This window comes from Nuphar pumila, chromosome 3 (genome assembly GCF_984573655.1).
Source record: "Nuphar pumila chromosome 3, dmNupPumi1.hap1.1, whole genome shotgun sequence".
NCBI lineage: Eukaryota > Viridiplantae > Streptophyta > Magnoliopsida > Nymphaeales > Nymphaeaceae > Nuphar > Nuphar pumila.
In genome coordinates, this window is record NC_143251.1 from 45,816,332 (window position 1) to 45,839,936 (window position 23,605).

Below are 23,605 nucleotides of genomic sequence, written 5' to 3' on the forward strand. Positions count from 1 at the left end.
TGCTTTCTCGCTTCCCCACCCACCACCGCACAGCACAGCACAGCACAAAATGCATAATTGTTTTGTGCACAAGGGCTATGCTTAGTCACTGCTTATAATAGAATATTCGTTGAATTGATTCCAAGCGGCGCCCCTGAGATCTGACATCTGCCACCCACCCCACGTCGTCAGAGGTACTCTTTCGTCGTTCCCCAAATTCGAAAAACTCCTTACATCTGCCACGTCCCTTTTTTTTATGGATTTTTCTTTTGTTTAATATTTTATTCTCAACTAAAAACAAAAAATAGAAAGCAAGCATCCCCCTCAATTGTCAACGGAATTACATCATGGACCTCTTCTTCTTGGTTGAGGTTAGAGACTTGCAACCTTGAGACTCGAGAGGGAGGTGCTTCTTTGGAGACGTGACGCATGAACATTGTATCAGAAAGAAGACGTTCCATGCTTGGCTTGGCTTGGACGTTCATCTGGGTGGTGGCCGCTCATACTTTTTTTTTTTTCGACAGAGAAAGCTGGGGTTAGGCAGACCACTATCAGTTATACAATCATACCATTTGGGGTTCGAACTTACAACGTCCCAACCCAAGGTGACGTGCACTAACTGCTCTCTAAATAGATGGTGCCGCCATCACACCAAGAAAGCTCGATCGATCGATCGTTATGTTAATTGGAGACTGCTTCTAATAAGCAGCCCATTTACCGAACAAAAAGAAAAAGAAAGAGTTTCTTCTATCCCTCCCGGGGTGTCTATTGACGCAGCACGTTTCCGCCCACGTGTAAAGTACGGAGATTTTTCTTCAAGGATATCGATTATTTTTTCAGAAACGCCCCTTACATCTTAGCGGTGTGTTGCACCGAAAACGTGAGCTTGACGTACGGGTGCAACACACTTTGACGATGCCACTTCATTTCTTCTACCCCTCGCGTGGTGTCTATTGATTCGTTGGTTCGGTTTTAGTTATTTTCAAAACCACTGAAATTTAAGTTGCCCTAATTTCAACGGGACCCGGCACGGCACCTTCTCTCTGCCTTTCTTCCTTTGTCTATAAGAATCAGACCGCACCGCTTCGTGGTTTTCATCGTTTGCGGTCTCTTTGCCGAAGCAGAAGCAACAGCAGTCTTCCTCAGCGATCGGTCAGGTAAGGGTTCTCCTGTCTGCATCCCCTTCACCTTTCGCCTATCTATCCAGATCGCTCTTCTTTCATGCTTTTATCTGATCTTAGATTGGTCCTTTATTTCTCTTTTTTATTCAAAACAATCAATCATTCGTGTTCCCTCTGATTATCCTTCCGAGATTGCATATTTTATTTCTCTTCTCCGTTTTCTCTATTTCCGAAACGTTGATTCTCAGGGGATATCTTGATTTGTTTCGGTCTGACGGTCGTGATCTTTTGCTCTGCATAGATCTGTGTGAATGGGCAGTCCTGCTTTCTCGTGGAAATTGGCGGATCATCCTAAGCTCCCAAAGGGGAAGACCATAGCACTCATTGTCTTGGATGGGTGGGGTGAATCCAAACCCGACCAATACAACTGCATCCATGTCGCCGAGACCCCCACCATGGACTCCCTGAAACAGGTAATTCTTGGATTCGTCTTGATCGATTGGGTTATGAGTTGGATAGTTGCTAAATGATCTCTAGTTCAGGGACTGTGTTTTCTATGTCATGATTCTGTGTTTGTGGAGGATTTTTGTTTTCCCTTTTTGTGCGTACACTACCTTGTTGGAATTGTCACCCACATGAATTATTATAGATGTCTGCTAACCATACGAAACAAAGCATGTACCTTTCATGTTTTTCGGGAGTTCGTTTCTTATATGCATGAGTGCACACTTGATTGTTGCTTTCAGAACAATAGATTTTTGGGGATCTCGGCAATTCTTATCTAGACTCTCTGTTCAATATTTGCCAATCTGGGTTTCCTGTGAATTTTTGCTTATCCCGTCGATCGTATATCTAGACTCTCTGTTCTAGCGTTACTGATCTGGACTTTCGGTGTTGTTTTTTGTTTCTATGCCGTGGAAACGGTTGTACGGGTGCCGTAGATGTTCACGAGAGATTGCTGAAAGAAAACCCATACAGTATTTCCTTTTATAACTACATTAGTTGTTACTGATGGTCTTTGCCGTCATTGTAAACATTTTTTATGTTACCATCATGCAATACAGTGGTAGTGAACAGTCAGTTTATACTTTTATCTGAGTTTTGAAGTCATCATTCTATTTCGTTGTCTGCGTGTAATCATATTGATGAAGGTTGGCAGTCATAGGTTCTCAATTGGTTGTGGAATGATGTGGATACTCTGCAGTAGTTTTAAATCATTTGTGTTGAAGTGTCATTCGTTGTGGAGGCGATGCTCGCTTTTCCTATGTTAGAAATGCGTCTTTTCTAATACTCTTTTTTTTTCTGTTTATAAGGGTGCACCGGAAAAGTGGAGGTTGATTAGAGCACATGGTATGGCAGTGGGACTTCCTACTGAAGATGACATGGGCAACAGTGAAGTCGGTCATAATGCACTTGGTGCTGGGCGGATTTTTGCTCAAGGGTAAGAATTTCAGTGCTACAACCGTGACTGAATATGTAGTCTTAGTTAACCACGCAAACTGACCACATTTTTCACCAATGTGCTATGTGCCATGCAATGAGTGCTTCTTTTCTGGACACGGGCTCTTTTTGCATTTTCTTCTAGTCCAATTTTATACCGTAGAATGACTATATGGATGGAAAACGATGGCACTTTCCCCCTATTCTTTTGGTAGAGGTTCCTTCATGTTGGTCAGTAGGGTGTGCTGACTTTTGATGACCAGTTATCCTATTGCAATATATTGAATTCGGTGATTAGTTGTTATCTTGTACTGTACCTATCCCATTCTTCAAATACTTATATTCTCAAGAAATTTTCACAGTTTTTTTAACAAAATTTGGAGGAGATATGAAATATATAATGCTTCAAAAATTTCTTTGTTTTCTGTTTTTTTTGAAATCTTACATTAATCATTAAAATTTCTTTGTTTTCTGGATGTTTATTTAAGTTGATACTAAAGGTATAATGGCTTGGAAGGTCTCATTTAGTTAAGCACTACCTTCCAGAAAGTTGTATCTATAATGTGCTGCAAAAGCTAATTATTGGGCTGTGGTTACCATGTTACTATTATGAGTCCGGTCTTCTGACCCATGAGCCAATGTTTATAGTGTGCAAGGTTTTTTTGCTGTTTCATGATGTTACCACGTCCCCACTTGGGGATCTGCAGCTTGCAGTCCTTGTTCTGGTGTCTATGCAGCGGCAACAATTAAAGTTGGCTTTGGTCTTCCTCATGCCTTTTATAACATTTCAGAGAGTTTCTCTTTTGGTCTCTAGACAGCTTCAATGAATTCATTTCACATGCTAGCTCATTTTTCGAACCCAAATTTCTGGTTAAGATGTTAAAACTCTTGTGATTCAAGCTCTAGTTGTTTTGTGGAAGTTTTACAATGGCTTAATTACCTATCCCTTGATAAAGGTCTTTGCTTCAGATTGCATTAAGAGCTAGGTGGTGTCTCACGTATGGAGAAGGTTTAGGGATGTCAAGTTCCTGGATTAGTTGATTGTTATGTTTTATGATGGCTGAACAACTTATCCATTGATAAAGGTCTTTTCTTCAGATTTCTTTAAGGGTTTGGTGATAGCTTTTGCATGGAGAGGGTTTAGGCCTTTAGGGATATCAAGATCCTGGATAAGCTCTTTGTTATGAGGATCTGCCAACTTGGACTTCAGGTTGGGCACATAGTGCAGCTTCATCATCTTGGATCTGAACATTTGAATAAATATACAGCTGTGTCAGTTTTGTCTTCCTTTTTGGTGTCAATGTTTGGTTCTTTCATTGCTTCTGCAATATATATGGAGCACTAAGCTTGCCTGTAAGCTGAAGTTTTTGGTGGTTGTGGTGCTAGATGAAAACATTTCACCATAAAATATGGTTTTCCAGACACTGGCTGAGTTAAAGAAGTCAATAAACAGCCACTGGCTTAGTTCTGCGGAAATGTGCCATTTCCACACAACGGAGCCCGTGGCTGTTCATTGACTTTTGTAGCTGTTGAGGATTTATCAGTTCATACTCATAGTTTATGGACCAATATCTTCCTTGATAATTAACTTATATTGTGGTTAAATTAACTTCAGATAGGTTGTTTGATAATAAATTTGTGGATGCAGTGCTAAGTTGGTTGACTATGCTCTTGCCTCTGGAAAAATTTATGAAGGGGAAGGGTTCAAGTACATCAAGGAATGCTTTGATATTGGAACTTTACATCTTATTGGGTTATTGAGTGATGGAGGAGTCCACTCACGACTTGATCAGTTGCAGGTATTTACCTTTAGAATATGCTATTCGTCCTTTATGAGATATGTAGTATTTTATATCATTTGTTGTTTTGGAAGATGATTTTTTCTTTTCTTATTTTGTTTTTTTCTTGGACCATTTCAGTTGTTACTAAAAGGTGCTAGTGAGAACGGTGCTAAAAGGATCCGTGTGCATGTGCTCACTGATGGTCGTGATGTGTTGGACGGGTCAAGTGTAGGCTTCGTAGAAACTCTTGATAGCGACCTTGCTAAATTGCGTGAGAAAGGTGTTGATGCACAGATTGCATCTGGTGGTGGTCGAATGTATGTCACAATGGACCGTTACGAGGTATTGCATTTTCTTATTATCTTTGTTTTGGTTTTATCAAGCTTTGATCTGTTGATGCTTTGTGCATTAACTTTGTCATTTATTCTAATTTAGTTACTTTCTTTTGTCATGGTTATCACTATTTTATGATAGGATGGTTTTTCATTTTATGTATGATAACATTACGAATTCTATGTTCTATTGTAAAGTTCTTTTATCATAATGCAAAACATACACACGATTTCATTAGACAATATAATGATTTTTTTATTGGTTCTTAAAGAAATATTTTCATATTTTTAATTGTCTTCCTATGTTGGAGAGCATTCTTCAAGTGGAACTTGCAATGCTTCCATAATTTTCTTCCCAAACATCCATCTTCCGGAAGATCTGATTTTAACAAGTTAGCTAATAGAATTGTGAAACTTAAGGGGAAAAGGTTCTGATTAAGGTAAAAAAGAAGAAAAGCACGTTGAAAATAAGCACACAACTTTTTTGTTTAGAGGATGAGAATGTTGAATTCTTATTTGCTTGTATTGGTTTATTTTCTTTTTTTTTTCCTCAATCCCCATTTAAGTTTTTCATTTTTTAATAAGTTCTTGGTTTAAACTGAGAAAAATATTTTGCTCTGTTTCACTGATACCTGGACTGAACGATTGCTGTGGAACTACTGTTATTGACATTTTCAGTATTTGAAAATTGGTTTTTCTTTCGGTGTTCATTTGCTTTCTTTTTCCCTTCTTTTTTATAAGATTCAATGCCTTCTTTTGGAGATAACACTTTTCTTAGGTCCATGAAATTGCATATAGTAATTTTTACATGTTGGGATATTATGTAGGTCTTCTTTTTCCTTTTTTTTTTCGGCCCCCTCATTTAGCCAGTCCTGGGCCGCACTTAACTTGTCTTAATTTTGCAGAACGACTGGGGTGTTGTTAAACGTGGATGGGATGCCCAGGTTTTGGGTGAAGCACCTTTCAAGTTTCGGAATGCTGTGGAAGCTGTCAAAAAGCTCAGGGAAGGTCCTAAGGCCAGTGACCAGTACTTGCCTCCGTTTGTCATTGTTGACGATAATGGAAAAGCTGTTGGGCCCATAGTGGATGGTGATGCTGTGGTAACATTTAACTTCAGAGCAGATCGTATGGTCATGGTTGCAAAAGCTTTTGAATATGAAGACTTCGACAAATTTGATCGTGTTCGATTCCCTAAAGTTCGTTATGCTGGAATGCTTCAATATGACGGGGAGTTGAAACTTCCAAACTATTATCTTGTCTCCCCTCCAGAGATAGAGAGGACATCTGGTGAATATCTGGTGCATAATGATGTCCGCACTTTTGCTTGCAGGTAATTTGGTAGCACATAGTAAAGTTTTCTACTGCATGAAGCTTTTCTGGTAATTTGTTAATGAAATTCCTCTTTGCTTTATAATTTTGATCCTCAAGTAAATGCACTTTGTGGACCTGTCTGGTGCTGATTGCCAAAATGCTTATGTTTCTGCCAATTTCAATAGCTGATAGGAGTTCTAGCTTCTAACTTGTTTTGTTATTGGACTATTTGGGGAACTTCCAAAAGAATTATGTTTTTTAGTTATTGCTGACTTCTTTGTTGAAAATTTTCAATAATATGCTTGTGTGCGTGCATGCATCTTTGTTATGCGCACTTGCCCTTTTTCTTTCAGATCTGAACAGTGAATTTACCAGTTTAAATCTTTGATGTTCAGCAAGATGGTCATAGCACCTGTCTGGAAAATTTGTGTTTTCCCTTATTTTTGTAAACCATGAATTTACTGTGTGTGTGTGTGTTTGTATTGCGCCAGATTTTAGCTCTTCATATAGCTTAATAATTGATGAAAAAGGGTTTGCCATTCCAAATGTTATTTGTTTATTATGTTGCTGAATAATGGATGAAATTCTCTTTAGCAGCATTGTTCTGATTGCAAATTTGTCACTTGACTTTGTTGTTATGTGGTTATGGCTGTATTTTTGCTTGCATCTGAAGTTGCTGTGTCAACTGATGCACTATTATTTTAATCACAGTGAGACTGTGAAGTTTGGTCATGTCACATTTTTCTGGAATGGGAACCGGTCGGGTTATTTTAATGCTGAGTTGGAGGAATATGTGGAAATTCCGAGTGATAGTGGAATTACATTTAATGTCCAGCCAAAGATGAAGGCTCTGGAGATAGCTGAGAAGGCTAGGGATGCCATACTTAGTGGAAAGTTTCACCAGGTATTTTTGTACTTTGTGTTCTAAATTACGTGTTTCTTTTAAATGGGGTCACTAATATTGCTGTTTAACTGTCACAGGTTCGTGTCAACTTACCGAATGGTGACATGGTGGGTCACACAGGTGATATTGAGGCTACAGTTGTGGCTTGCAAGGCTGCTGACCAAGCTGTCAAGGTAATTACCAGTATCTCTTGTTCATCTATCTTTTAATGGCAAAGCTGTGCACAATTGATAGTGTAGTTTTATTGTATTCCTTGTTATTCTCATCCAGTAACTCATGGACAGAGGTGAGTCTAAAACTGAGTGATCTCTCAAGGTCTTTTTTTTTGTTAAGAGTTTAGTTCTCCTTGTTTTTATGGTTGTTGTGAACATAAAATTATATAACTAATTAATGGATGCGGTGTAATGAACTAAGCTTTATGTTTTATGTAAATTGTTTTCGTAGCCTTCATGTTAACCACCAGAGGAAGGTTTTTATGGTTCTTACGTGGTACATTTTCTTTTACTTATTTGTCTCAGGCATCTAAGTCCTTGTTATTGCTAAATACTAGCGTCATTAGCCGTGCAACATTGGTTTTGAGAATTAATGATCTGGTGATTGCTGCTTGTAATCCTCTGGAAACTTGTGAATCCGGGTAGCATTTCGAATAATTTTCAATATGTGAAGTGTGGAACTAGTTACTAGTAGACTGACCCAAGAAACTGAATAGGAATGTATTAGTGTGGTCCAATGTGGTGGAATAAGCTGGGTTTAAGAATGCTGAGCATATTTAAGGTGCTTTACATTGCCCTGAGCCTCATTTTTCGGGACATGTATTGTCAAGAAGGTAACTCCGTGGACACCTTCACTTAACATTAGAGGGTACTGCAAAATGTTGATCTGGGCACTACTGGATGCTTGTATGTGTTTGCTTGCTGGCAACCGTGCATCTGCATATTTATAGTCATGGTGAAAAATACTTCCATCTGGTGTCACTTTTGATTGTGATACATACACTGTTGTTAATTTAAAATGTCACCCTGCAGATGATGCTTGATGCTGTGGAGCAAGTTGGTGGGATCTATGTAATCACTGCAGACCATGGCAATGCTGAGGACATGGTGAAGAGAAACAAGAGTGGTCAACCATCGCTTGATAAAAGTGGAAATATCCAAATCCTGACCTCCCATACTCTTGCGCCGGTATGTGGTCGCTTGTGTTATTGGTCTATTATATAAAGCGATGTGCCATATTATCTGCTTTCGCACTCTTTCCTGTTTTTGCTCATAATTATTTGGTATTGCACAAATCCTTGTGTAGGTTCCTATTGCTATTGGAGGCCCTGGCTTGAAGGAAGGTGTGAGATTCCGGAGTGATCTGCCAGATGGTGGGCTAGCTAATGTTGCTGCTACAGTGATGAACCTTCACGGTTTCAAAGCACCAAGCGATTATGAACCTACACTCATTGAGGTCATTGACAATTAAAGAGGATAAATAAGGAAACAGGATTTGGTTCATGCATTGGTAATGTAGTATTGCTCAATTTTGTCTTGCTTTGGGATACTTTTGCTGGCCTTGAGACTTTAGGCTAAATAATTTTGTCGTGCTTGTTCGGCCGATCAATTGAGTTGGTAGTAGTTTTCACCAACAAATTTTGCGACCATGATATAATATGATTACTATTTTGTAGCAAACACAGCTTGTGGGGACTCGACTAATTCTGGAAATCGGTCCCTGTTTCTCTGTTGGCTGGTTGTGAAATTTGTTGTGTTGTATTGCGGAGAGTGTTCCTTTAGCATTTGCTTTTGCTTATTACTGTGCACTACATTCAGATCCAGTGTGCGTGGTGACTGGTTTTTATGCCGAGCCCTTTTTCAATTTTAGGCCTGCCCAGGCACCCACTTACTCCCACATCTATGAGATATGTTAGATGGATGTAACTTAACTGCTCATGGGCCTGGTCCGCCACCACTGTTAGAACGATCAAGTTTGATATTCTGGTTTAACTTCCACTAATTCTTTTAACATCTCCTGAAAATCAGGTTGAAAGATAAACTTCAATGTTTTGGGTTCCGTTTGGGTCTAGTCTGGTAGTCTTGTTCTAAAAGTTTCACTTGTGGATTGTAGTGTGCTCGACTGTGTAAAGTCCAATTTAGAGCTTGGATTGGGGAACGAGATACTTGGCGTGGTGTTTGCTTCGGGTTCTTTTATAATCAACTGTGATCTTGAATGCTGTTAAGGGAATCAGATCAGCCCAGGTTTGTGAGTGATGCAGATTGTTCTTTACCAATGGGCGGCCCTGGCTATGGGATTAGGTATCCATTTAGTTGGTGCGACGGCCCAATGAGGTTAGAACTCGCACCTTCACTAACTGACAACATAGGCCTTTAGTGCTCTTGCTCCCCATTTCTTTACCCAAACTAAATCTGTAATATTTTTTTCCGTGTTATCCTCTATTATAACAATTAATTTCCGGACTTTGGATTCTGCTTATTGATTTGGTTTGAGGGTTAGAGTTTGTGAGCTTGTCCTCTAGGTAATGTTTAGGGTATGTTTGATGCCTCGTTCAAGATTGAATAACAACGTTTGTTTGTTTCGACTTCACATGTTGTTGGTCATTGTGTCCTGGATAATGGGTTCGATAACTTCGTTTTGAATCATCCCACTAAATTCGCTCAATCGTATAAGTGTTTTAACATGTTTATTATGGATTTTAGCTTGTGGTATGGATCTTGTATTGGATTTAAAAACAAAAAAATGTTTAAAATTTGAGTAACTTAAAAAACACAAGAATTTATATATATATATATATATATGTATACATTCATTACATTTTATGGAAGTTTATCATAAAAATATCAAATCTTAAAATTAAATTAACTATAAAAATAAATGATCAAACCTATTAAATCATAAAACCATAAAATACAATAAAATAAATCATAAATGAACCAAAAAAATTCTAAACTATAAGAAAAATAAATCATAAAATTAAATAAAAATCCTTAATTCAAACCTTAATAAAAAAATGATCTACAACCCTAATCAAATTAGGGGTGGCAATCGGGTTGGGTTGGCGGGTCGGGTTGGCGTGTCAGCATACCTCAACCCGAACCCGACCCGTTTATTAAACCGTTCGGCTGTGGCAAACACGAACCCGACCCGTTTAATAAATGGGTAACCCGACACGACCCGCCAACCCATTTAATAAATGGGTTGGGTCGGGTAAACGGGTTTTCAGGTTGGCGGGTTAGGTTGGCGGGTCGGGTTGGCGGGTTGACGGATCAGGTAGGTAGGTAGGCAGGTTGGCGGGTTGACGGGTCGGGTTGACGGGTCGGGCAGACGGGTTGGCGGGTTGACCCACCCGCCTAACCCGTTTATTAAACGGGTCAGCCGGGTTGGCGGGTTGGCATACCCCCAACCCGAACCCGACCTGTTTAATAAACGGGTTACACGGGTCGACCCGTTTATTAAACGGGTTGGCTTAAGCCCAACCCGAACCCGCCTAAGAGGCGGGTTGGCGGGTCGTGTCAGAAATTGCCACCCCTAAATCAAATACAAGTAAAACACTAATTAAATTACAACAACAAACAACAACAACAACTACACCTTCATCCCAAAACAATTGGGGTCAGCGATATGAACCAAAAAAAGAAATTCATTTTGGGTCTTCCATATTAATCCTTTTCCTCCAATCATTTCTATCCAATGCCATGTCCTTAGTGAGGTTCAAAGCATTCATATCCTTTCCTATCATCTCCATCCAAGTCTTCCTAGGCCTACCCCGACCTCTTTTAACTAATATATTTTTTCATTTCTCCAACCTTCTAACTGGAGCAACATCATTAGGCCTTCGCCGAATATGTCCAAACCACCGTAAATGATTCTCTCGCATCTTATTTTCAATGGGTGCAACACCTACCTTCTTACGTATCTCCTCGTTCCGAATCTTATCTTTTATTGTATTTCCACACATCCATCTAAGCATCCGCATCTCAGCTACACTCATTTTCTGAATATGATGTCTCTTGGCAGCCCAACATTCTGTACCATATAGTAAAGCGGGTCTAATAGTCGTCCTATAAAACTTTCCCTTCAACCGCAATGGCATTCTACGATCGCACAACACTCCAGTTGCACTTTTCCATTTCATCCACCCAACCTTTATCCTATGATTTACATCTCCATCAATTTCTCCATACTTTTGAATGATGGATCCCAAATATTTGAAATAATCATTCACCGGTATTTCTTGCTCACCAAGCTTCACTACACTCCCATCACTACTTCGTTGCTTACTAAACCGACATTCCATATATTCAGTCTTACTCTTACTCAACTTAAAACCTCTAGCTTCCAATGTCTGTCTCCATAATTCTAACTTAGCATTAACCTCAGCTCTAGACTCATCAATCAAAACAATATCATCAGCAAACAACATACACCAAGGTACATTTTCTTGAATTGATCTCGTAAGCTCATCCATCACTATCGCAAATAGGAAAGGGCTTAAAGCAGATCCTTGATGTAACCCAACCGCTATCGGAAAATTGGTTGTCACCCCTCCACAAGTTCGGACATTGGTTACTACTACTTCATACATATCTTTAATTATACTAATGTACTTGAGAGAAACACCTTTCTTCATCATTGTCTACCAGAGAACGTCCCTAGGTACTCTATCGTATGCTTTCTCTAAATCAATAAAAACCATATGCAAATCTTTGTTCCTCTCTCTATATCTTTTAATAAGTTGTCTAAGAAGATGTATAACTTCCATAGTTGATCTTCCAGGCATAAAACCAAATTGATTCTCCGATATCATGACAACCTTCCTCAACCTAGACTCAATCACCCTCTCCCAAAGTTTCATAGTATGACTCATGAGTTTTATACCACGATAGTTTGTGCAATCTTGTATATCACCCTTATTCTTATATAAAGGCACCAAAGTACTCTTCCTCCACTCATTAGGCATCTTATTTGTTCTCCAAATCAAGTTAAAAAGATTTGTCAACCATTCTAAACCTTTCTCTCCCAAGCATTTCCAAGCCTCGATAGGTATACCATCTGGGCCAACTGCCCTTCTTGATTTCATTTTCTTCAAAGCCTCTGCAATTTCTTTCTTTTGAATCTTGCGCATGAAGTCACGATTTATCTCATAAAAAGGAATGGAGAAGTCTCCAAGATCTTGAGCATGACTATCATTAAATAGCTTATCAAAATAATCTTTCCATCTCTCCTTAATCTCCTCATCTTTGACTAAAACCCTTTGCGTTTCATCTTTGATACATCTAACCATACCCAAATCCCTCGATTTCCTATCTCTCATCTTTGCAAGCCTATAAATGTCCTTCTCGCCTTCTTTGGTATCCAACTTGTCATAAACATCCTTATATACCTTAGCCCTCGCGTTTCAAACTACTTTCTTAGCTTCCTTCTTTGCTATCATATACTTCTCCAAATTCTCATTATCATGACTCTTACTTAGATTTCTATAACACTCTCTTTTAACCTTAATAGCTAATTTGACATCCTCGTTCCACCATCATGTATCCTTACCTAGTGGTGCACCGCCTTTAGACTCACCCAATACCTCCTTAGCCACTTTTCTCATGCCACCCGCTATCTTATTCCACATTAATTCTGAATCCTCCTCGAGACACCAATCAGCTTCCTTAACTACCTGCTCTACAAACATTCCTTGTTTAGCTCCTTTCAGTGCCCACCACTTAATTCTAGGATCTATCCTATGTCTATCCCTTTTGCGGCATTGTCTAATTCTAAGATCTAAAATTAAGACTCTATGTTGTGTAGCTACACTTTCTCCCGGTATAACCTTACAATCGATGCAACAACCCCTATCTCTCTTTCTAAGTAGGAAAAAATCTATCTGACTCGTATTAACCCTACTTTTAAATGTTACTAGGTGAGACTCCCTCTTCCTAAACCAAGTGTTTGCTAAGATCATATCATAGGACAAACAAAAATCTAAAATCCTTTCTCCACTTTTATTTCTTTCTCCTATACCATAGCCTCCATGGATACTCTCAAATCCATCCCTACTAATGCCTACATGTCCATTAAGGTCACCGCCGATGAAAAGCTTTTCTCCATAAGATATCCCTTGTACTACTCCATCTAAATCTTCTCAAAATTGATGCTTAATGGAATCATCTAAACTTACTTGAGGTGCATAAATACTAATAATATTAATAATATCCGTACCAAATACTAATTTAATAAGTAAAATTCTATCACCCTTCCTACGGACCTCAACTACATTATCTATAAACTGACGACTCATAACAATCCCTACTCCATTCCTATTCTTATTTATTCCTGTGTACCAAATCTTATATCCCCAAGGTTCTATCACTTTTGCTTTCTCACCTACCCATTTGGTCTCTTGTAGACATAAAATATCAATCTTTCTCCTACACATAACATCTACTAACTCTACCAACTTACCAGTTAAAAACCCTATGTTCTAAGTGGCTAACCTAATTTTATGGTCTTGGACTAACTTCTTTACCCCCACCCGTCCAACAAAGTGAGGGAACCCTTGCCTATTTGACACCACACCCGGGCGCCGGTGTGACGCGTCGCTTCTGGGCGACGACCTAGCAACCCTTGCCCATTTATCACTGCCTCCGGGCCTAGAGAGTACAGCGCGTCGCCCAGTAGAGAACGCCCCAACGAAATTCTCATATTGGTTCATTTTCATAGGGTATGACTAAGTTTTTATGTTGGCTGTCACAGGCCTACCGCAACCCTCCTCCTTTATCCGGGCTTGGGACCGGCAGTGTATAACTAAACCGTTATACACAGGTGGAGTTAAAACACTAATTAAATTAACTATAAAAAATTTTAATTTAAAAAATTTGATTCAAAGCCCCAATCATGAAAAAAACTCTAATCAAATCAAAGAAAATCATAATCAAATTAACTAAAAAATGCCTTAATTTAAAAATTTTGATTCAAAGCCCTAATCAAAGAAAATCAAATAAAATTCTAATCAAATTAACTACAAAAAACCCTAATTCAGACCCTAATAAAATTTTTTTATCTACCACCCTAATCAAATTAACTATAAAAAGTCTTAATTAAAAAAATTTGATTTAAAGCCCCAATCATGAAAAAAACATCTAATCAAATAAAAAAAATCCTAATCAAATTAACTATAAAAAATCTTAATTTAAAAAATTTGTTTCAAAACCCAAATCAAAGAAAAAAAAATTTATAATAAAATTAACCACAAAAAGCCTTAATTCAAACCCTAATAAAAAAATTATCTACAACCATAATCAAATATGAGAAAAAACACTAATCAAATTAACTATACAATATCTTAATTAAAAAAAATGATTCAAAGCCCCAATCAAGAAAAAAACTTTAATCAAATCAAAGAAAATCCTAATCAAAATAACTATAACAAGTTTTAATTTAAAAAATTTGATTCAAAGCCCCAAACAAATCAATTCAAATTGACTAGAAAAATCCCTAATTCAGACCCAAATAAAAATTTTATCTACAATCCTAACCAAACATGAGAAAAGCACTAATCAAATTAACTATAAAAAGTCTTAATTAAAAAAATGATTCAAAGCCCCAATTATGAAAAAAATGTGAATCAAATTAAAGAATCCTAATCAAATTAACTACAAAAAGTCTTAATTTAAAAAATTTGATTCAAAGCCCTAATCAAAGAAAATAAAATAAAAAATTCTATTCAAATTAACTACAAAAAGCCCTAATACAAACCCTAATAAAAAAATTATCTAAATCCCTAATCAAATATGAGAAAAGCACTAATAAAATTAATTATAAAAAGTCTTAATTAAAAAAATTTGATTCAAAGCCCCAATCTTGAAAAAAACTCTAATCAAATCAAAGAAATTCCTAACAAATTAACTATAAAAAGTCATAATTTAAATTTTTTGAATCAAAGCGATAATCAAAGAAAATCAAATAAAAATTCTATTCAAGTTAACTACAAAACACCCAAATTCAAACCCAAATAAAAAAATTATCTACAACCCTAATCAAATACTAGAAAAGCACTAATCAAATTAACTATAAAAAGTCTTAATAAAGAAAACGGATTCAAAGCCCCAATCATAAAAAAAATTCTAATCAAACCAAAGAAAATCCTAATCAAATTCACTATAAAAATTCTTAATTTAAAAATTTGATTTGAATCCCTAATCAAATAAAATCAACTAAAAATTCTAATCAAATTAACTACAAAAAGACATAATTCAAACACTAATAAAAAAATATCTACAACCCTAATCAAGCACGAGAAAAATACTAATCAAATTAATCATATGAAGTCTTAATTAAAATTTTTTGATTCAAATCCCCAATCATGAAAAAAAATCTAATCAAATCAAAGAAAAATCTAATCAAATTAACTATAAAAAGTCTTAATTTAAAATTTTTGATTCAAAGCAATAATAAAAGAAAATCAAATAAAAAATTTCAATCAAATTAACTACGAAAAGCCCTAATTTGAACTCTAATAAAAATTATCTATGACCCAAATCAAATACGCGCAAAACACTAATCAAATTAATTATAAAAAGTCTTCATAATTTTTTTTTAATTCAAAGCCCCAATCATGAAAAAACTCTAGTCAAATCCAAGAAAATCCTAATCAAATTAACTATAAAAAGTCTTAATTTTAAAATTTTGATTTAAAACCCTAATCAAAGAAAATCAAATAAAAAATTCTAATCATATTAACTACAAAAAATCCTAATAAAAAAATTATCTACAACCCAAATCAAATACGCGAAAAGCACTAATCAAATTAACTATAAAAAGTCTTAATTAAAAATAATTGATTCAAAGCCCCAATCATGAAAAAAACATTAATCAAATGAAAGAAAATCCTAATCAAATTAACTATAAAAAGTCATAATTTAAAAAATTTGATTCAAAGGCCAAATCAAAGAAAATCTAATAAAATCTAATAAAATCAAATAAAAACATAAAAAATACTAAATAAATTAATTACAAAAAACATTAATTCAAACCCTAATAAAAAAATTATCTACAACACTAATCAAATATGAAAAAGGCACTAATAAAATTAATAATAAAAAGTCCTAATTAAAAAAAATTGATTCAAAGCCCCAATCATGAAAAAACTCTAAACAAATCAAAGAAAATCCTAATCATATTAACTATAAAACATTTTAGTTTAAAAAAATTGATTCAACTCCCTAATCAAAGAAAATCAAATAAAAAATCCTAATCAAATTAACTACAAAAAAGCCTAATTCAAACCCTAATAAAAAAATTATCTACAACCCTAATCAAATACTAAAAAAGCACTAATCAAATTAACTATAAAAAGTCTTAATTAAAAAAATTGATTCAAGGCCACAATCATGAAAAAAACTCTAATCAAACCAAAGAAAATCCTAATCAAATTAACTATAAAAAGATTTCATTTAAAATTTTTTATTCAAAGCCCTAATAAAAGAAAATCAAATAAAAAATTCTGATCAAATTAACTACAAAATGCCATAATTCAAACCTTAATAAAAGAATTATCTACAACCCTAATCAAATACGAGAAAAGCACAAATCAAATTAACTATGAAGAGTATAAATTAAAAGAAATTGATTCAAACACCCAATCCCGAAAAAACTCTAATCAAATCAAAGAAAATCCTAATCAAATTAACTATAAAAAATCTTAATTTAAAAAAATTGATACAAAGCCCCAATCAAAGAAAATCAAATAAAACATTCTAACTAATTAAATACAAAAAACCCTAATTCAAACCCTAATAAAAAAATTATCGACATCACTAATAAAATACGAGAAAACCACTACTCAAGTTAACTATAAAAAGTCTTAACTAAAAAAATTGATTCATAGCCCCAATCATGAAAAAAATTCTAATCAAATCATAGAAAATTCTAATTAAATTAACTATAAAAAGTCTTAATTTAAAAATTTTGATTCAAAGCCCTAATCAAAGAAAATCAAACAAAAATTTTTAATCAAATTAACTACAAAAAGCCCTAATTGGAACCCAAATAAAAAATTTATATACAACCCAAATCAAACATGAGAAAAGCACTAATCAAATTAACAATAAAAAGTCTTAATTAAAAAATTTTGATTCAAAGACCAAATCATGAACAAAACTCTAATAATATGAAAGAAAATCTGATTCAAATTAACTATAAAAGTCATAATTTAAAAAAATTTGATTCAAAGCCCTAATCAAAGAAAATCAAATAAAAAACTCTAATAAAATTAATTACAAAAAACCATAATTCAAACCCTAATAAAAAAATTATCTACAACCCTAATCAAACATGAGAAATGATCTAATCAAATTAATTATAAAAAGTCTTAATTAAAAAAAATTGATTTAAAGCCCCAATCATGAAAAACTCTACTCAAATCAAAGAAAATCCTATTCAAATTAACTATAAAAAGTCTTAATTTAAAAAATTTGATTCAAAGCCCTACTCAAAGAAAATCAAATAAAATTTTCTAATCAAATTAACAATAAAAAACCATAAATAAAACCCTAATGAAAAAATTAGCTACGGCCCTAATCAAATACTAGAAAAGTACTAATCAAATTAACTATAAAAACCCTTAATTAAAAATTTTGATTCAAAGCCCCAATGTTGAAAAATACTCTAATCAAATCAAATAAAATCCTAATCAAATTAACTATAAAAAGTCTTAATTTAAAAAATTTGATTCAAAGTTTTAATCAAAGAATATCAAATAAAAAATCTACTCAAATTAACTAAAAAAAGACCTAATTCAAACCCTAATAAAAAATTTATCTACATCCCTAATCAAATACGAGAAAAGCACTAATCAAATTAAATATCAATAGCCTTAATTAAAAAATTTGATTCAAAGCCCCAATCTTGAAAAATACTCTAATCAAATCAAAGAAAATCCTAATCAAATTAACTATAAAAAGTCTTAATTTAAAAAATTTGATTAAAAGTTTTAATCAAAGAAAATCAAATAAACTTTTTTAATTAAATTAATAACAAAAAGCCATAATTCAAACCCTAATAAAAAAATGATCTACAACGCTAGTCAAATAATAGAAAAGCACTAATCAAATTAATTTAAAAAGTCTTAATTCAAAAAATTGATTCAAAGCCCTTATAACAAAAAAAACTCTAAGCAAATCAAAGAAAATCCTAAACAAATTAACTATAAAAAATCTTAATTTAAAAAATTTGATTCATAGCCCTAATCAAAGAAAATCAAATAAAAAATTCTAGTCAAATTAACTACAAAAAGCCCTAATTCAAATACTAATAAAAAAATTATCTACAACACTAATCAAATACGGGAAAAACACTAATCAAATTAACTATAAAAAGTCTTAATTTAAAATTTTTGATTCAGACTCCCAATTATGAAAAAAACTCTAATCAAATAAAAGAAAATCCTAATCAAATTAACTATAAAAAGTCTTAATTTAAAAAACTTCATTCAAAGCTCCAATCAAAGAAAATGAAATAAATTTTTTTAATCAAATTAACTACAAAAAAGCCCTAATTCAAACCCTAATAAAAAAATTATCTACAACCTTAATAAAATACGAGAAAAGTACTCATCAAATTAACTATAAAAAGTATTAATTAAATTTTTTTATTCAAAGTCCTATTCATGAAAAAAACTCTTATCAAATTAACTATAAAAAGTCTTAATTTAAAAAATTTAATTCAAACCCTAATCAAAGAAAATCAAATAAAAAATTCTAATCAAATTAACTACAAAAAACCCTAATAAAAAAATCATCTACAACCCTAATCAAATACGAGAAAAGCTCTAGTCAAATTAACTCTAAAAAGTCTTAATTAAAAAAATTTGATTCAAAGCCCAAATCATGAAAAACACTCTAATCAAATCAAAGAAAATCCTAATCAAATTAATTATATAAATTCTTAATTTAAAAAATTTGATTTAAAGCCCTAATCAAATAAAATCAAATAAAAATTTCTAATCAAATTAACTACAAAAAGGCCTAATTTAAGAAATTTGATTCAAATCCCTAATCAATGAAAGTCAAAGAAAAAATCCTAATCATTAAGAATCCAAGAAAAACCCCCTAATAAATGAAAATCAAAGAAAAAACTTTAATTAATGAAAAACTAATCAAAACAAAGAAAATCCTAATCAAATTTACTATAAAAAGTCTTAATTTAAAAAATTTGATTCCTAACCCTAATCAAACTAAAAATTCTAACCAATTAATCACAAAAAACCCTCATTCAAACACTAATAAAATACGAGAAAAGCATTAATCAAATTAACTATAAAAAGTCTTAATTAAAAAAATTGATTCATAGCCCCAATCATGAAAAAATGAGGTACAAGCCGATACACATCCGGTACGCTTTGCTCCTCAATCGTTTTTTTAATAAATATAAAAATACTAAAAAATATTATTTTTAATATTGTTTTAATGGTTTTAACATGTGTCATGTTATGATTGACGCATAATATTTTATTATTATTTTTTTTAGCCAATACAAAACTATTCGCTTGAGTATCAGTATCGGCCAATACAGCTGACGATTTAGAGGCCGATACTGACAACATTGATCAAGGTGCATCTTCTGTCTGTCCATCATGATCAATCGCCGCTTGGACGACCCACGCACGCAGGCACCACCATCGCCACCCTCATCAATAAATGTCGTTGCTAATGTTATTGTGGCCGTGATCACAAAGACGCAATGTCTTAGAAGAATCGAAGCTGCCAGATGGAGATGGGCACAATTATATAATGAGCTACCGTATAAAGCCAATCGCCTAGTGATGAGCGGTTTAATCGCGTCCATCCATAGCTCGGAGGCCAAAAGCATCTGCAATGCATGGTGAGCCGTTTTTGTTCTTACAACTTCATACCATCAAAGGGTGGTCATAATGTTGAGTGCGGACTGCGGATAGTAACTGTCACTGGCTAATATTTTTTTGAGCCTGTGTGGCAGCAGGCGTATTCAACTTGGCTGTGCACAACACCTAATGTGGTGCAGCTACCAAAACGATCATTGGCACTATGCATCACCTCATGCACATCTACCAAAACGATCATTGGCTGTGCACAACACCTAATGTGCAGCTACCAAAACGATCATAGGCGTATTCAACTTGGCAAGCCTATAGGCTGGCTGTGCACAACGTACGAACTCACACTCATCCAAACTAACAGCCTAAATTTAACAAGTGTCATGGTGTCGTGCCATCAAGACCGTGACGCAGTCTCCTGAAAGTGTTACCCAAGAGACCTGCATGTACTTTACTTTATGGTTGAAGTATGATCATTGTCGATCACCAACACTACCTTAATCACTCACAGAAATATGAAAGAATTAGTCCTAGCTCACACGCAACCTTATGTATACCTAACGCCTTCGTGTGAGATTTCTTATCTAAGTTAAGAGATACTTAACAAAATATAAAATAACACACCAGCTCTGTTTTTGCCATATACAATTTTAACGCCACCACCAATATTGTTGCCTATATTATATGACATGCTATCACCTTATGCCACTAATAACTCAACGCATACTGTCAGCTGTCACGTCCAGTGTTATCATCGCTGATAACCTAACTAATACCGATCGTTGGGTTTTGTGATTGTAAACGCTGCAATCTCATCCCGCTTTTGACAGGATCAGCTCTCTAACAATGCATACTAGCTTGGTCAGCAATGCTAGTGTGGTATTGATGGCTGGTAGCAGTGCATGGTTAAGGGAATCAGAGAAAACAAGCTGTACAAAGTCCTTGCATGAATAGTTTCTTCTTCTGCCTTTGAATCAACCGTCACAAGCTGTGGGCGCGATGCATTTGAATGCACCTGGAAATCTGTGAACACGCGGATCAAAGTAGGGTCTGGCATGGGGCCCGCAACATATTCGGGGATAGCAAATTCATGAATATGAGATCTCTAAAACCAAGGAAATCTGTGGATTTCTTGTCTGATGAGGAGGAGAGGGTGTTGTGTGTTCTCAGCAAAACACAAATTCGCGTGTTTTCGGTGTGTACGGAGGAATATCTTGGGACTCGCGATAATTCATATGCCAATGTTGCTCACAATGACTTTATAATAAAATAACATATAAAAAAGGTAGATATGCTTTTGACGAAAATATCCTCCCGCTCCCCGTATATAGATTTGCACGTTCCACCTTTGTTTTTAGCGTGTGCTACAACACATGGCCGCCTTCTCATTCCTGCCTTGTGTTAGATAGAAAAATTTTCCTGGTTCGTTCCTACCTCGTGGAGATAACTATAAATCGAACAACTGGTTTGATCATTGGTGGGCGTCAAAGAGGGATTTGTCAGCCATCTCTTTTTATAGTCTTCTTTTCTTCTTCGTTTTCTTTAGGCAGTATGAAAAAAAGCAATGACACACAAACATTCCAACAAGTGCCATTAAAGTGTTGTGAGTACCTTTCCATGTAATCATGTTATTGTTGAAGAACATGTGTCATCGTGAGTGTCATTAAGACATTATTTTGTTAATGCAGGTAGATTATATCGTCTCAACGCTTCGAAACTTAAAGATATTTGTAAGGCGGTGAAATCTCCTGACAAGAATGCTTGGCTACAGATGCGAGCAAGGGCCTCTACCCCATCTGGTATAGTCCATTCACTCAGTATATGCAATGTAACCAAATCGCGATTGTAGTAACATGTATATTGATTTGTGAGATATTGTTTTGTTTGTTAATATCGATTTATAATATATTATGTTGAATTGCAGTATATCGATTTGTAAGATATTATGTATTTTTTAGTGTCGATTTGTGAGATATTATTTTGTTTGTTGATATCGATTTGTAATATATTATGTTGAATTGTCGTATAATGATTTGTAAGCTATTATGTATTTTCTAGTGACGATTTGTGAGATATTGTTTTGTTTGTTAATATTGACTTATAATATATTATGTTGAATTGTCGTATATCGATTTATAAGATATTATGTGTTTTCTATTGTCCATTTGTGAGATATTGTTTTGTTTGTTAATATCGATTTGTAATATATTATACTGAATTGTCATATATCGATTTGTAATATATTATACTGAATTGTCATATATAGATTTATAAGATATTATGTATTTTATACTGTCGATTTGCGAGATATTATTTTGTTTGTTATTATCGATTTGTAATATATTTTGCTGAATTGTCGTATATCGATTTGTAAGATATTATGTGTTTTCTATTATCGATTTGTGAGATATTGTTTTGTTTGTTAATATCAATTTGTAATATATTATGTTGAATTGTCGTATATCGATTTATAAGATATTATGTGTTTTCTATTGTTGATTTGTGAAATATTGTTTTGTTTGTTAATATCGATTTGCAATATATTATGCTGAATTGTCGTATATAGATTTGTAAGATATTATGTGTTTTCTATTATCGATTTGTGAGATATTATTTTGTTTGTTAATATCGATTTGTAATATATTATGTTGAATTGACATATATCGATTTGTAAGATGTTTTGTGTTTTCTATTATCGATTTATGAGATATTGTTTTGTTTGTTACTATCGATTTGTAATATATTTTGCTGAATTGCCATATATCGATTTGTAAGATATTATGCTGAATTGTCGTATATCGATTTGCAAGATATTGTGTTTTCTTGTGTCAATTTGTGAGATATGATTTTTTGTGTTAATATCGATTTGTAAGCTATTATGCTTAACTAATCGGTAGTCATTGTTATATGCATCTTAAATAAATCATAGTAAACGTATGCGCTGGCTAACGCAAATTGATATTTTGCTCATGACAGTGTTAAGCATATCAACTAGTTGCAATAAAGATGATGTATCTCAATCATCGGGAAGTCATGGAGCAAGGAACAATATCCGTACTATCGATGCATCTGAAGAATTGAATATGTGCACTAATGATGCACATGATAAGAAGGGTGCAAACATTGGATTCACTCTTGACTTGAATATTCTAGCAGACAAAATGCAATTCGATAATTAGGTAGACGATCATGATAGTGCACTTGACAAAGGTGCAGGCACCTCAAGTCTACATGATAGTACACTTGACTTTGTTCCCGTAGAGGGAATGCAGTTTAATAATAAGGAAACTGCATACAAATTTTACAATGATTATGCCTTAAAAGTTGGCTTCAGTGTTAGAAGGTATTCTTGGGCAAAAAATGCACAGGGTGTCGTGTTGAGAAAAGCATATGTTTGTTCTAAGTAAGGTTAAAAGAAGTCAAGTGGAAATCCAACAAGGAGCAAGCCAAATTCAAGATGCAACTGTCTAGCGAGAATGGTGTTAAGAAGACTTCCGAATGGGAAATATATAGCTCATACTTTAATCAATGATCATAACCATGAATTAGCCACTTCATTTATGACTCCTATGTTAAGGTCACATCGTAAAGTAATTGCAGCGCATGTTGCAATTGCTGAAATAGCTGATAGCACCGGCATTGCACCAAGAAAGATATATAATTTTTGCGCGTACGTAGATGGTGGTCGCGAGAATATACCATTCACACCTATGGATCTAAGAAACTATTTGAGAAGAAAGAGGTCAGAAAACATGAAGAATGAAGGAATATGTTCTTTGGTTAATTACCTACAGAAAAAATCAAACATTGACCCTAGTTTCTTTAGTGCAATGCAACTGGATGAAGATGGGTATGCTGTGAATATGTTTTGGGCAGATTCAAAATCAAGAGTGGATTAT

At 34.4% G+C, this 23,605-nt stretch overlaps 1 protein-coding gene across 1 annotated transcript; it reads left to right on the forward strand.

Annotated features, from left to right (window-relative positions):
* Positions 1-983: 983 nt before the first annotated feature.
* LOC149842774 (2,3-bisphosphoglycerate-independent phosphoglycerate mutase) lies at positions 984-8,541 on the forward strand. Its single transcript, XM_089999429.1, has 10 exons — positions 984-1,136; positions 1,402-1,573; positions 2,414-2,541; positions 4,189-4,339; positions 4,460-4,663; positions 5,559-5,983; positions 6,676-6,868; positions 6,946-7,041; positions 7,894-8,049; positions 8,168-8,541. The coding sequence occupies exons 2-10, from the start codon at positions 1,412-1,414 to the stop codon at positions 8,330-8,332; spliced, it is 1,680 nt and encodes a 559-aa protein (XP_089855555.1). The 5' UTR covers positions 984-1,136; positions 1,402-1,411; the 3' UTR covers positions 8,333-8,541.
* Positions 8,542-23,605: the final 15,064 nt, after the last annotated feature.

Coding starts and splice junctions, on each gene's coding strand:
- LOC149842774 (XM_089999429.1), top strand. CDS start 1,412: ATGGGCAGTCCTGCTTTCTCGTGGAAATTGGCGGATCATCCTAAGCTC. Junction 4,340..4,459: donor CACGACTTGATCAGTTGCAG/GTATTTACCTTT, acceptor GGACCATTTCAG/TTGTTACTAAAAGGTGCTAG. Junction 8,050..8,167: donor CCTCCCATACTCTTGCGCCG/GTATGTGGTCGC, acceptor ATCCTTGTGTAG/GTTCCTATTGCTATTGGAGG.